Here is a 15,681-nt window from a genome sequence, read left to right as displayed (position 1 = left end):
GAAAGATGCATTGAGCACGTTTCCTCCTTTCTTCACATTAGCTGATGGTTTAAGCCACGCCGTTTTCATTCATGTCCAAGAAACAAAAGGATAAATCCAAACTGTAAAAAAGTGAATGATTTGATCTGTATTTCAAAGGTAAAAAAGAATGAAAGGAAGAAAAAAAAGGTTTAAAATTCCCTTGGTGCGATAATCCAGTGCTAAAAGTGTAGAGAATTGTTTGATTCGGTTCCTTTCTTCGTTCAAAAGAAGAAGGCGACAAATTTAGGAAGTAGCTTTTGTTGTGTCTTGGTCTATCCCAAGGACAGATTTGTCACTGATCCAACATTCTTCCTCTCCACCTTCTCTCCCAACGTCTTTCCCTCAACATGAACTGTTCATCTGTTTACAGCAAAGGACGCCTGCCGCCAGTTTTATACGGCTTGGCGCATGCTATGGTAATAAGATGCAAATGAACTGCTCCCACCCCAACCCCCCAATCTGGCCCGAATGTTCACAATGGGGACCCAATACCCATGCCCTCGTAGCACAAGAGTAAAACTGGCTAGTTGTGTGAAACTATTTGATCTTATAAGAAAAGAGCTTTTAAACAAAGATTGGAGATGATCGACACCCATACAACACAATATCCTATAATTTAGAAGTTGTGTTGCAGCACAAAGCAGGAATCCAATGATGTGTGGTGGTGGTGATGATGATGATGTGGTTTTGTTTAAGTCAGACTTTCCAGTAACCCAGGTGTTGTGATAGGCCTACCGTATAGCAGCTATATGTTGTTCTGCATGTGTTATAGCAAAACTTCTTTCAACTGAAGGCATTGTTGGAAAAGTAGCTGCAAAAATAATGAATTGTTAGGTTAATTCTGTTATTATTATATTATTTATATCGGCCTATTGGGCTATATATTCGTCAAACCCTGACTCAGTTAAGTGTGTATAGCTTTGTGGCTTACTCCACCCTCGTTTTGCTATTTCTGGTGATGGTGTGGGAAGAATTTAATGCTTTGAATCAATTCAAAGGCTTAAATAAAGGAAACATTCCTTGGCAGAGCTGTGTGACTAGTGAGGTAAACGAGTGAGGGGGGAAAAACGGTTTTCAATTTGCTTAAAGTAAAAAAAAAAAAGGGGAAAATGTTGTGTGTGTGTGTGTGTGTGTGTGTGTATGTGTGCGCGCGCGTGTGCGTGCGCGCACGTGCTTACTGCTTTGAGTGAGTATAGTGTACACGTGTGTGTGCGCGCGCTGGTGTGTCTGAGAGTCCATGCACATATCCGCGCGCGCCAGAGAGAGAGAGAGAGAGAGTCTCTCGCATGCATGGCCGTCCTGAGAGCACTTTGTTATTGTGTGCTGGAGGAATAAGTTGTGTGCGCTCAGCTGTATGGTAATTCGGGCAGCACCTGCTCTCCCCTCAATAACAGAGCGCGAGCTTCCCTCGGCGCGCGCCGCCATCCTTGCACAATGCCCCCCGCCCCCCAACACACACACACACACACAACTTTTAAGGAGTCCCTTCAGAGTAAAACATGACCAGGGCGGTCAGAGGTATAGTGTAGGGTGTAGGCAGCTATATTTGATGTTTACTTCTGAAAATTTCTTTTGCAGCATCTCCATGGAGATGGCTTATATACGGAGGCAATTCTGAGCAAACGTCAGACTGGGGGGGGGGGGACTATTAATTCGAAGTCCTACTTTTGTGTTGAGGCAATGTGGAGGTGGGGGGGTGCGTTTTTCTTAATTAGGTCGTTATAACTTTAGTGTGATTTTCTTTTGGATAATGGGCATGCCCGTCCATAGTTACCATGATGCATCAAACCATACACACACACACACACACACACACACACACACACACACACACACACACACACACACACACGTTGCGTCACTCTGTTAAGATATGCACCTCGGGTTTTTAAGCCTGGCCTTCTTTTGATGCAGTTGTAATTAGGCTATCTATACCCGTTGTCTGACCATACAAATATGGGATGACAGCAAACTAAACCTGTCAAATTCAACCATGTTCAGTCAGTGTATCTTTACTATTCAGTCTTTAGTCTTCTTGACAAAAGTGCTGCCATGGGCCCCTGGCTTGATATTATAAGAATAAGAAAAATGGCAAAATCGGCACTCCTTTATAGGTAGCATGTGCGCCAAAGCAAGAGGTCTTCCGAGTCAGGCTTGTAAAGTGTGTGATTATTGGCGTTTGGTGTGACGCTGAATGCTTGAATGCCATCAATAAAATCACCACGTTGGGTTGGTTAGCCTATAGGAAACATCCATTAACCTATGCCACTCCTTCCTTCCCCTCACTGACTCTTAGGTCTATTGCTGCCAACCGTATAGTTTAGATATTCTCCCTTTTTTCTTCTCTCTCTATAGCCTACTTTTGTGTACCTTCCCAAAATGACGACGGAGGGGTGACTGTTTAACTAAAGTGGTGCTACTGTAGGGGGCTGTGTAGTTTAACTCCTGCCCACCAGTAGCTGCGCCGAACAAAAAGGGTGACTCGAGGCCCGACAATCCATCCATTCTGTGCGCTTTAATTTTCATTGATTGTGAATGCACGGGGGAGCCCCGGGGGATTCTGTGTGGAGGACCACGACACGCCTTCAGACGCGGTCAGACCCTTACAAGCCATCTGCCACTGCTCCAAAACGTCGTTTCTCTCTCTCTCTCTCTCCTCCACCCGCCCTCCCTCAAGCGCAACGCGGACTGTCCACTGACTGGGCACCGTCTAAATTGAACTGGAAGCATGTTAAAGGAACCTGTAACGGTATGGCTATCCCGGGGCCATATGGCGAGGGGAAGCCATAAGTTTTCGTCCCCGAAGAGTAGACACCACATGGTGGCTCGTGGGAACGTAAACACGGCGCGCATCACACGAAATCGATCATATGAAGTGGTGTGGTGAAGATGATTAGCTTGAATTAAGCCCTGGGTTCACTCATACTTAGTGTGTTGCGCGCCGGAAAACAGCCGAAGCTCACAATTCGATACTCCTATTTTCGACGGAACATAAATTAGGCTTCACGAGGGGTACTCGTCCTCTGACTGTTACCGGGTGATCAATGGATTTTTCATTGATATGCCTATACCACTCCTTGAGCAGTGGAAACAATGCTACATATATTAACACTCAATCTACCAATTAACATAATTGATAGATTCTAGAAAACGTCGATGCCATTTTGTGCTCATTTCCCCCTTCCAAACAAAACGATTTTACGCATGAGTCATTTTTTGTGCATTTAAATTTAGCCCACACCCACAACCCAGAGTCGCTTTACGAACAACACACTGGCACACATCTGTTTGTTTTCAAAAGTGGCCCAAATAGTTGTGGTGGGAAAATGGCGGTGTATGATGATGGCAGTGGCATTGGGAAGTCTTTCATTTTCATAACTGACTCGCCTGTTTACCTGCAGCTCAAATCCAGAAAGCAACAGGCTCCTTTGTGTTCAGATCAGATTACTAGGGCCAGCTGCTTGAAGAGGGGACACAGGCCAGTCCACGGGTCTGCTGGTTCGTGCTGCCGTCTCATTTGCATTATGTTGTTGCCGGAGACGTGCTGAGCTTAAGTTTAGGGGAAGAGTGCCGCAATAATTACGTGGGGGCCCCCAAGACGCGCCCGCGTGTGTACATACTACACGCGTATGGTATGCAACGTGTGTGTGTGTGTGTGTGTGTGTGTGTGTGTGTGTGTGTGTGTGTGTGTGTGTGCGCGCGCGCGCTTGTGTGCGTGCGTGTGAGAGAGGGAGGGGGACTTGGGCAAGTTGGACCATAGGAGAAGTAAAGGAGGCGTCGAAGGTTTTTTCACGGTCCTATGGCCAGTCGCGTGCCAATGTTTATCAAAACACATCTGCCGCGCTCCCCTGGGCAACGCCTGTTCGTTGACGCGTCACAACATATGCGGGTCCCTATGAATAAATCGATAATTCAACAACTGATACTTTACATGATACATGATTGATTTACCCACAACAAATACTAAGCCTACTTCTGAACATTATAACACAGGTGAGTGAGTGACTGAAGACACTATTTGGATTCGGGTTAAAGAATGAGGAACCTATTAATGTTTAACTTTAGTTGCATCCTGGTAACTTAAAAAGCTAAATGTCATAAATTACGCTGTAGCCTAAATTGTAATACTACAATTAGATTGTAAATGCCCATATATATAGGCTCCAACTTGTTGAGAATAGCGGTGAGGATTTTATACATCTCAAAATATCGGAAGATAAAACATGCATGGGAACGTGGGGAGCATGCTTTTACCTTTTTATGGGACACACAAAGTTTTTATTCACCATTCTTCATAGTGATTTGAGCAGTCTAAATTATCATGCAGATTTCACTGTCTCTGTTTCTTGATACCCCCCCCCCCCCCCCCCCCCCCCCCTCTCTCTCTCTCTCTCTCTCTCTCTCTCTCTCTCCATCTTTCTCTTCTATCGCTGGACCATGAGCATCTGCCCAGAAATGAACAGATGTAGGCACCTGCGCTGGGAGCCCACATATGCACACATGTCCCTTTTCAACCTTCCATGGGACCCAGAGCCAGTCACAATGGGGAGAGATCAGGGGTGCAGTAACCAAATACTCCCAATCCCCCCAGGACACCCGCTCTGTTAGAGGCATTGTCACCAGTAATATCATGTGGCCGCACCAAACAATCTGGTGTATGACTGCTCATTTGAGACACTTCATATTTCAAGTGAACTGAAAGGTGAGGGATAACGGAGAGCATGTAGGCGCTGGCTGTGTTGAGAGTCTCCCGATTATGTACTTTAGTGTATAAAGCAGGGGTGACAGGTTGTTCTTATGCTTAAAAGAGAGACATTTTATAAGTAATGGAGGTTCAATACAGTTGAACGTCGTTGTGGGATAAGTGGCTGTTGGGCTCATTTAGAGGCGCTGAGCCTGTGGGTGGCAGGTGCTAGCTGGGGTTGGGAGGATGAAAGAGAGGCTTTATTGGAGCAGGTTGGGTATAGAGGGACCAGGTTACAGATAGAAAACCTTGTTTTTTGTTCAGAAAGATATAGGCGAGAGAGAGAAAAAAAAGCGGGCCAACAGCCCACCGGTATACAGCAGCAGCGGCAGTGGATAATGGGCCATAATAGCCCCCCGTCCCTATCTCTCAGCTGCCACTGGACGACAGAGGATCCACGCGCACCTGTTGTCTTCCCCCCATTGTGTCCGGCGAGCCCTGGCGCGTTACACCTCAGGAATGCTCCGCAGCGCCATTCAGAAACCTGTCTCCTTCTCCCAGGAGAGAGCTTTTTGCCACAGTGGGATGGATGGGGTAAGGGAGGGTGTTAAGGGAGCTGGGGTGGATCGGGGTGGCGGGGGAGGGGGGTGGTACGATGTACGGGAACCAGCAGGGAGGCTTTTGGGACAGGGGCTAAGAAGGAGGGGAGATGGGAGGGTGAGTTTCTCCAAAGCCCACTGTCCTCTCTCTCTCCTTCATGCAGGCCTCCTCTCCAGGGGCCTCTGTCCAGAGAGCCCTGTCCTAAATCACTGGCCCCAGGGGGAAGACTCTCCATTGTGAGGATACGGCCCCGCAAGCTGGGCCGCCAGCTGCCACTGCTGCAGCGTCATGGTGCCCCCCCCCCCCCCCCCCTCACACACACACACACACACACACACACACACACACACACACACACACACACACACACACACACACACTAACCCCCTTCCTGCACCCAGCCCTCTCCAACACCATGACAATGCTCTCTCCGGCCAGGGCCACAGGCCACCAGAGACCATTAAAAAGGACTTGGGAGAGAACCCTGAGAGAGACCCCAGCAATGCAACACATTTTTTGGACAAACATTAATGATGACAAACTCTGCGCAGGGTTATAGTGTTATGACATCGGTAAACTTTATAATATTGATTACCGGCCCCCCTGGAAGGTGAATAAAATGGAGTGTCGAATGAGGGAGAGGTTATAATAATTGAGATCTTGTCAATGTAATTTGCGATATGCCAGTTTTCCTTGTGCAAGGGTTTACAGAGGTTTCATTTGAAAAGTTATATAATAATAACTTGTATAGATCCTAAATAGCTCCTGAGCATTTTGCTGTGCAATTATTCCAAAACAAATGTTTTGGAATAATTGCTATGAACTATCAGCTTTTTTTATTGATTTGATTCAGCATTAACTGTTATGGGTCTGTTTATGTCTGTACAGTAAACCATCTATTTCAATCCTTGGATGTAAACATCTGGCAAGGCAAATGGACCTGTGCAGTCAAGAAGAAAATACCAACATATTTCCCCCCTATATAAACTGTGTACCAATATTAAGCATGCATCGTGCATTTGATACATTTCCCTGATCACAACAACAGCAACGGTGAACCCTGTGACAAAAGTTTGTGGATAACGTTAACAGACAACCTTGCAGAGTTTATTTTATTTTATTTTATTTATTTCATCGTCCCGTATAGGAGGATTTTCCCATCCATAACTAAGGGAGTCATCTCTCCATTGTGCAGCGTCTAATGATGATTCTAATGATGGCTTGTCCATCTTTGATAAGAAACAGCACGCCCCTCATTAAAGACCCCAGGGTCTGGTTCTCATGGCTCCTCTTCTTCTCTTTCCCAATCCCCCCCGCCCCCCCCTCCCCCCGCTGCACCCGCCCTTCCCCCGAAGCTGGACAGCAGGCGAGGGAGTCGAGACAACACTCGTGGCACACGCCTGTTGACCGAGCCACAAAGCAAAAGCGTGTGACACACACTCACCCCTGCAACCCAGCCCACCCCAGACCCCCCACCACCCCCCGCCCAGGTCCCATTGTCCTCCTTGTGGGTCCCACAGACAAGCACAATCCAACACCCATCCAGACACACAGAGACCCTCCTTCTTCTGCTTCTTCATTCCCCCTTCTAAAACACACACACACACACACACACACACACACACGCACATGCACAGATTGCACACGCACGCACGCACACACGCACATGTACACACACACACACACACACACACACACACACACACACACACACACACACACACACACACACACACACACACATACACACACACACACACACACACACACACACACTGTCACAATCTCCTCCTCTTCCTTCCGCACGTTCCCTTTACAATCCGTTTTATCAATCAGCTGATCTCTATCTTTCTCACACGTACAGTACACTGGGGAACACCGGTACGGTGCAGTATCCCCCTCCTCAACCTCCTCTCTCTGTTCCTTTTTTCCCACATCTCCTCCTTCATGTATACCATCACCATCATCATCATCACAAACTACCAATCCCCCTCTCCTCTCTCTCTCTCTCTCTCTCCCTCTCTCTCTCTCTCTCTCTCTCTCTCTCTGTCACATCAGCTGCTAAGGTGGAAATCCATCATTGTGTGTGTAAAAAGAAAAAAGTCCTCCTGCTCACTGTGCAGCTATTACCATACACCCGGTAGTTGGGTGGGATGGGTGGGAGGCAGGGTGATTTGTTGGGTCTCTAATTCACTGATTCATATGCAGACAGTATTTCTTGGTGGTGGAGGGTGTGGTCTGGGTTCAGGCGATATGGTGGTGGGGCTATGGTCGGAGATGCTGGTGGTGATGAGGTTTGGGGGGAGTTGGGGGTAGAGGGGGGTTGGTAGGGGGGGGGTGCCACGGCTGCCGGGGTCAGGCCTGTGTGTCCTGGGAAAGTTGGGTTCTCCATTTAAATCAGCACATGTTGTGGCCTTCTGGTGGCTGCGTGAATGCGCACGGTGACAGATGGCCCCAGTCCATAACTATAGAGTCCGAGCACCCTGGTCCCTCAGGGGGAGAGAGAGAGAGAGAGAGAGAGAGGATGAGGGAGCAAGAGGAGGAAATAGGGGAGAGAATGCAGCGCTCAGCTGATCCCATAAAAAAAGAAAGGGATGGAGGAAAGAGCAGAGAGAGGAGGGGGGGGGGGGGTTGTGGATGTGTGCGTGGGACGGGGGATGAATGAAGGGGGTCTTTTAATCCCAAACTCTAAATTGAGTAAATGTATTTGCCTTTCTGCAAACTCAAATAAGAGGCCCACGCATGCAGGCTGCCCAACGATTCTGACTACATGTCTAGTTTATCAGCTGTGGGGGGCTTTGAGGCGATTGTATACGAGTAGAATGGCAGCTTTGTGTGTTGTCTGTGTGTACCATAGGGTTTATGGGTTTCATGCCACCTTCTGAAAGCAGGGGTGCCCGATGTCTCTATTCAAAAGATCACAATGTATGTTTGAGCGCTGCTATTTTTCACTGACTCATCGTTAATCCAATTAAGTAACAAGGTCAGCACTTGGTTAAGGATTCTCCTTTTCTCAGGCTTACATGTTAAATCTGTAAAAGATGGCTGTGGACAAAATGGCATCATCTTTTAGGCCCAGGAAGTGTGTTGTGCAGAGAATGAAGGACACAGCTCACGTTCAATGTATTAAAAGGGCAACTCTGCATGCCAAGTACCTGAATCTTATCATTCTGTTATGGGGTTACGGGGAATCTGATGACACTTCCCATTATGCTCTGTGCTTCTCTTTCTCAAAGGGTGATGAAAACTATCTGTGAGCCTACGTTAACTGCGTCCAAACATCAGCATGTGACAGGACTCACATTTAAAATCATTTAAGGCATCTTTTTTATTGAATACTGTTGAAAGAGTGGTGGCACTCGGAAATAGTTCGTATAGGTATAGGTGTAATGGACAAATGGTGAGCAGGCTGGCCACCAGCCAGGCTGACCCCAGAAGAGGCTGAGGCAGAGGAGTTCCTTTTCAGGTTTTTTATTGGTGTGTGTGCACAAACTGCACACACAGTTGGAGGGTGAAGAGAGAGATGTTGCTGGAGGTTGGTAGACAACAAGCCAGTGTGGTGAAGCATGCATGAATGAGTGAGTGCAGCTAGTCCTATTTGTAGCCTCCCACACCTGTGTGCAGTGAGCAAGCTGCCAGCCACTCAGCCTTGATTGCAGGATTGGCAGGGAGGCTCCATGGGCCTTTTCACAACGGTCAGAAATGTAAACAGTGCGTGGTATTAATGCAAAAAGGATAACACAAAAAAAGTCCTGGGACTTTTCCATTATGGTCCTATGTATTCCCTATGTATTCAGTTAATCAAAAGCATGAACAATGCATGAAAAAAAGTTAAATAATATGTACAAGAGATGGGAAAATTACATTCCCCTTGTTGTCTCCTGATAGATTTTTCTGGCTCACTCTATGATATAGCCTCCTTATACAATGCTGTTGTGTTACTTCTGTATGAAATTGTCATATTTCATTGAGTGCTGTCTAAAAGGTATGGTGACGCCATGTCGCCTACTCACTGGTGTTACAGCACTGTGGTCTTCTCAGGCACAGAGACACCAATCTGGGAACCCATTTGGTAAAAAATAATTTGGTAAAACAATTATTTCGTTTTTCTTAGGTTTTTGCCGTCTTGCACAACGCGTCGGTTGAGCTTGTAGATTGACTATTTTTCATCTCTCACACACACACACACACACACACACACACACACACACACACACACACACACACACACACACACACACACACACACACACACACACACACACACACACACACACACACACACACACACACACACACACACACACACACACACACACACACACACACACACACACACAGTGTTTCTCGCTAGGGGGCGCCTGTAGACAGATTAATTCCACATGCTGTCCTCCTACTCCTACTACCACAGATGAAAGTACCAGAGGGATTAGTGGAAAGATTGAGAATGGCACCATGGATTGTTGAGGCTGGTTCATCATATAGGTCAGATTCTGTCACAAAAATAAACGAACTAACAATAACCACTGTATCTTGATCTTTTCTGTTATAAAATGGCAAAAGGGGAAGTCCATTTATTATAAAGAAATATAATTCAAATTGCTTACGTAATGGACAAAACAACAAATGATACGTCTATGGACTGAAAAGGATCAAAAGTGGATCACTAACGTGAGACATAGGTGTTTCCAATGAGCTTAGTTCATTTCCCTTAGAAAGCACGCAGCTCATATGGTGCCTGTTAAGCTTCTTAGGACAATGAACACCAGATGTAGAATGCCATCTCATGCTGTGAGGAGAAAGAACCCAACAGGGCAGGCAGCTTTACTATGCACATCGCTGCAGAGAGGTAACGAGAAAACATGACGTTATTTAGATTACTCTGTTGACTTTATATCGCAGAAATGGTTTGTACATTAAGTGGTAGGCGTAGTCTTCGGACACACCTGGACACAGCACCTGCATGGAACAGTATAGGCCTATAGTGTTAAAATTAAGCTCGAGAGAGGTTGAACCGTTCTACAGAATAACACGCATACCGACGGAATACAATGCTACCACAAGATATGGGGAATCAGAAACAGAAACCCTCGGCATGTTGGAGCGACGGCCTCCCGTTCCCACCGGTTCCAACGCGGCGTTTGAGGAACCGAGAGTTTCCCAAGCGCACTGCAGTCCCTGAGCGGAAAGTCAACTGCGTCCTTGTTGGAGATGGCGCGGTGGGGAAAACGAGCCTTATTGTCAGCTATACCACGAATGGATATCCAACACAGTATGTTCCAACGGCATATGACAACTTTGCTGGTAATAATCATCTCTTATTAAACTAACTATTCTGATATTGGCCAATGCAATGCCCTCACAGCCTATGCTGCCAGCTTTGCGCATGATTTTTACGCACAATCCTCCAATTAATTCGTCTGTATCATGCACTGACAGTGACAGCTATAATAATAACGTTATATGTAGGTAGGCTACTGTCACTGACTGTGTTCGACATTTCTGTCATGGTGTCTTGGTCTGTGTAATGTTTATTTATCCCCCCATACAGCAATGGTTATGGTTGACGGAAAGCCTATGCGAATACAGCTCTGTGACACGGCTGGGCAGGTTTGTACAATGTTTCCTCTTTGATTTAATTACGGATTAACGCGCGTCGCGTATGCATTTACAGTTAATTTATACCTGCACCTTGTAGCGCTGAGTGCATTGGCTGAATGCCATTGAGTTGAGTTACACAGGGAATGGAAGCCCTAACCCATGTTGTGTCATGTCCTCCTAACCACAGAAAACATGGTCACATACGTTGATATTTGATAACTGTCTTTATTGCTTTCTTTGCCGAACCAATAGAAGTGGGAGTTGGTGAGTGGATCAATAAATGTAAGTCATTAATGAGCTATAGCTAATTTGCCCCCTCACCTACAGCATCCCTGTTTGCAGCTATAGATGTCATTTAGTTTGCCCCCTGCTGGTTGGATGTGGTCATACACCGTGTAGTAAAATCCTGTGATTCCTTTTCCAACCCTCAAGTCGTGCAGTTTTTCCACCACCGTGTCCTGTCCCTGTACTTTATCGCCCTCTTTTGGTTCAATGCAGGCTCTGCTGAAGTCTATTTAAAATGTTGCAATAATTCTTTAAAATGATGGATAGATTTGATGGATTTATCATTTATGAATGCAGTGCACCTGAAGAGAGATTGGGTTTTAAAGAGCAAATTAACACAATTATGTTCAAGGTTGTAGGCCCACTTTATTGTTAGGTACATAAGAGTAAAACTTATCTCTGTTTAGCTTCCTTCAGACAATGTGCCTCTGTCCTCTTCTGTTTGAACTTTTCTCTCTCCCCCTCCTCCCCGTCTTTACAGCACGAGCTAGACAGAATCCGACCGCTGTGCTATCGACACGCCGACGTGGTCCTGCTCTGCTACAGCGTGGTGCAACCGTCCTCCGCACTCAGCCTGACCGGCAGGTGGGTGCCTGAGATTCGCCAGCACTGTCCCGGCGTGCCCCTGGTGCTGGTGGGCACCCAGCTGGACCTGCGGGAGGACGTCCAGGTACTCATCCACCTGGCACAGACCCAGGAGCGTCCGGTCAGCACCGAGGAGGGCCAACGGCTGGCCCAGGAGATCGGAGCGGTGAGCTTCGCAGAGTGCTCGGCACTGACCCAGAAGAACTTGAAAGACGCCTTTGATTTGGCCATCCTGGCCAGCATCCAGCAGACAGACAGCAGCCGTGGCGGCCAGCTGCAGAGGCTGACTCTGAAGACCAAAACCCCAGATAAGATCAAGAGCCTCTCAGAGACCTGGTTGAGGAAGATCAACTGTCTGATGGGAGACGAACAAAGCTGTGGCTTTCAAGTGAAAGGCTGAATGACAGAGATTGCATGGCTCAAATTGGGGAGATGCTTTCAGCAGCAGTATTTGTTTTTGCCAATTTAAGTCCCTGATGGATAGGGCAGTGTTTAGCATACAGGACTACACAAAGAAGGCTCATTATCAGGTGAAAAGAAGCCGCTGGTGACTCCATGTTATGTATCGGAGGAGACGTGGTTGTCTACAGTCTACACCCTCCCTCGACCAATGTTAGGGGTTGGCAATACAAACAACTAAATTGGGTGAGAATACATAATAAAAGATTCACTAACTCCATAGCTATCAGCATTTATCCTTGTGAGCCCACATTCACATTCCCACAATGACACTGTATCGGTATTGATATTGGCATAGCTCCACACGCAGAACAGCAATGGAATAGTGTCTCTAGGTCAAGTAGTACTCTTTAATCTCAGTGTATAAGCCCCAGATCAGTTAGTCAGGCTTTACCCTTGACCCTTAACCAGAATCTGTTAGGTTATAGTTTCTCTCGCTTGTGGCCGCATGCAGGTCCTCCACTAATAGGACCAGACAGTACCACCTGGACCGGATTACCAGACATATGGAGCTTGAGTTGAGCACCATGACAGCATTCACTCTTATAAGCAAAGCACTCCTTCAACAGCAGTCCAGGAGAAACAGGCCCCTTTTTTCTTCTCTTTCAGTGTTGTTTTGGTTGTTGCTTTTTTTAGACCTAAAACTAGACTATCCCAAATTAAAGCTAAACAGAACACACATGATCAAGCATGCAGCCACTTGTGAATTACATATGGATTGGATTCCCTTTATCCCTTTATGCCTTTTATCCAAAAGCTTTACATAGATTGTGCATTTACATTCACACACACATTCATACACCGATGGCAGAGGAAACCATACAAGGCACCAACCATCGGGAGCAATTATGGGTTCAGAGCGTTGCTCAAGGACACTTTGACACTAACTCCGGGGAGCCGGGAGCTTGGGAGCTTGGGAATCTCAACGGTTCCCATCCGGCTGCTCTACCGGCCACTGCCACCCCTTGCTGTGACATGTAACATTCTGTTGTTTGCTTGTTTGTTTTGTATTGAATATTTGAAATTGCCTACTCTTTCCACCCAGCTCTTTTGATTCTTCCTTAGGTTTCTTCATTTTCTTTTTCCATCAAGGAGTTTTTCTTAGGAGTTTTTCCTCATCCAATTGAGGGTCCATAAAGGACAGGGCATGCTGTTTATTTCATTTCATAAATATGGCCTGTAAAGGCCTTTATAACTGTAACAGTAATTAAGAGCATTATGTTGTTGTTGTTTTAAAGGATGTGTGGTTGAAATCTTGTGATTTATCTATATAGCTCACAATTTACTTAACCGTTTGCCAAGTATATGTAGCATAGAGAATATATTTTTCTTCCAACCCAGAGGGAGTTGAAGTTATGATGTGTAAATTAGCCTATAGCAAATTCCTCAGTGTTACTTTGAGATTAACCACATGAATCCTAGTAATGTAATGATAGATCATTTAGCAAAAATAGGTGAACATTTGGCAAAAAAATAAAACAAACTAGATAAAGTGCCAATCGGCACAGGTCTCCACCAGGATTCTTCCTCAGCCTAGTGGGAATATGCGTGCACAGTTTCATCGCAATCGGACGCTGCCGAGTTGTGGCCATTTGCTATCATGTGTACCGATTTGCGTGAAATTTGGATAAAATCTGAAGGAGTAATAATAGAAAATGTGTTTTACATATGTGGGCCTCCTGGTGGCGCTATAAAGAGCAGATGTGAAAAATTCCAGACAAAGGTTTTTCCTTGGCCTCTAGGGAGTTGGCATACAAAGTGATCCACAGATTCGTGCAGTTAGAGGTAAAAACACTTTTCGGCCAGTTATAGCGCCACCTTGAGGCTGAGTTGAAATTGTTCATGTGGCATTTCGTCCTCGGCCTAGTGGGAATGTGGGTGCACAATTTCAAGGAAATCACGCGATGTGTTCATGATTTGCAGCATTTTGTTTGAAACTGAGCACTCCTGTGAACTTTGGAAGCCAATCTTAACCAATCAGGATGGAGTCTGAGAAATCTGAAAGAGCGGTTTCGTTGAATGGCTGTAGAGAGACTGTGTACCAATTTGCGTGATGTTTGGACAAAATCTGTAGGTGTACTGTGCAAAAACTTGTTTTGCACAAAGCGGCCTCCTGGTGGCGCTATAACAGGCCGTTCTGGAAAGTTTGGGGCAGAGGTTCATCGTTGGCATCCAGGGAGTGTGTGTGCAAAATTTGGCATCGACCGGGTTAACGGTGGCCGAGATTAGCTACTAACGGACACACGGACGGACGGACGGACGGACGGACAGACACACGGACGGACACACGGACGGACGGAGTGCAAAACATACTCCCCACATGCCTTCGGCCTGGTGGAGACAATAAGCTAAGCTTAATAAGTAAGAGCAGTGCCAGCTCAGTGGCCTTGTGGTTAGAGTGTCCGCCCTGAGACTGGGAGGTCGGGGTTCAATCCCAGGTCGGGTCATACCAAAGACTCAAAAATGGGACCCAGTGCCTCCCTCATTGACACTCAGCATGAAGGGTTGGATTGGGGGTAAATCCCTGCGACATACCAGCGTCATGTCCAGGGGGTGTACATCAAGCTGCCTCATGCTACAGAAACAGGAGATGGGCCTCATGGCTCGGCAAGGCCACTTACATACTTAAGAGCAGTGCAATCATTCAGAACCGCAGCCTGAAGAACAAACAGTTTTTTTGTGTGTCAGTGTGCACGCGCATGTTGCATATATGCTACCTGTAGGTCAATTCCACTGAGATTTTAAAGGTATATTCAGTGATTTCACTTAATTCAAATATCACTTATTTTTTTGTTTTGTTGTGATAATCCTCCCTACTATAGAGTGTGCTGGCCATATAAGGAGTTCCTCCCTGTCCCCAGTTAACCCCTGGGGGTCAAAAAACCTTAGGTTTCGTTTTTGACTCTCTATCCTGATTGGACGAAAGGCTGGGTCCCACAGCCAAAAACGAAACCTAAGTGAACCTGAGTGAAATCACTGAATATACCTTTAAGTCTCGGTTTATCTTTACTCAAGATATTGCTAGGAATCCAAAACCAGTATTTCCATACAAAAAAAATGACATTGTATTTTGTAGGCCTATCATACACAAACACATTTATTTATAAAGAGGTTTGTTCGTGAAGTCATTCATTCATTCATTCATTTTATTATACTGGCATGACAATGACAGCTACCATACTGAGGTTGACCACTAGGTGTCACCAACACATGCTGTTATTGGTTAGGTCCCAATCATAGACTGTAAAAGGTGCCAATCAGGGGCCAAACTTGGACTGTTACAAGTTTCATATTATGCTTGTGACAACCTGTACATCAGAAGCCCTGAAGATGAATTTAAAATAAAGTGTCTGTCCCATCTCCACTCATATGGGTCTGATTTTCTTGTGGTACACCCATATAGTCTGCATAAAAAGTGGCCTATATTACCATTTGCTTTACTAATG

The 15,681-nt window shown here is 46.0% G+C and overlaps 1 protein-coding gene across 1 annotated transcript; it reads left to right on the top strand.

Moving 5' to 3' along the window:
- Positions 1 to 10,371: 10,371 nt before the first annotated feature.
- Positions 10,372 to 12,176, top strand: LOC310858332 (rho-related GTP-binding protein RhoU; the record flags this gene model as incomplete). Its single annotated transcript, XM_083764438.1, has 4 exons — positions 10,372 to 10,609; positions 10,857 to 10,915; positions 11,159 to 11,188; positions 11,673 to 12,176. The coding sequence occupies 4 exons, from the start codon at positions 10,372 to 10,374 to the stop codon at positions 12,174 to 12,176; spliced, it is 831 nt and encodes a 276-aa protein (XP_083620564.1).
- Positions 12,177 to 15,681: the final 3,505 nt, after the last annotated feature.

The sequence above is a fragment of the Protomyctophum parallelum genome, assembly GCF_964188405.1.
Source record: "Protomyctophum parallelum genome assembly, chromosome: 5".
Classification (NCBI taxonomy): domain Eukaryota; kingdom Metazoa; phylum Chordata; class Actinopteri; order Myctophiformes; family Myctophidae; genus Protomyctophum; species Protomyctophum parallelum.
This window is presented reverse-complemented; position numbering and strand designations above follow the sequence as displayed.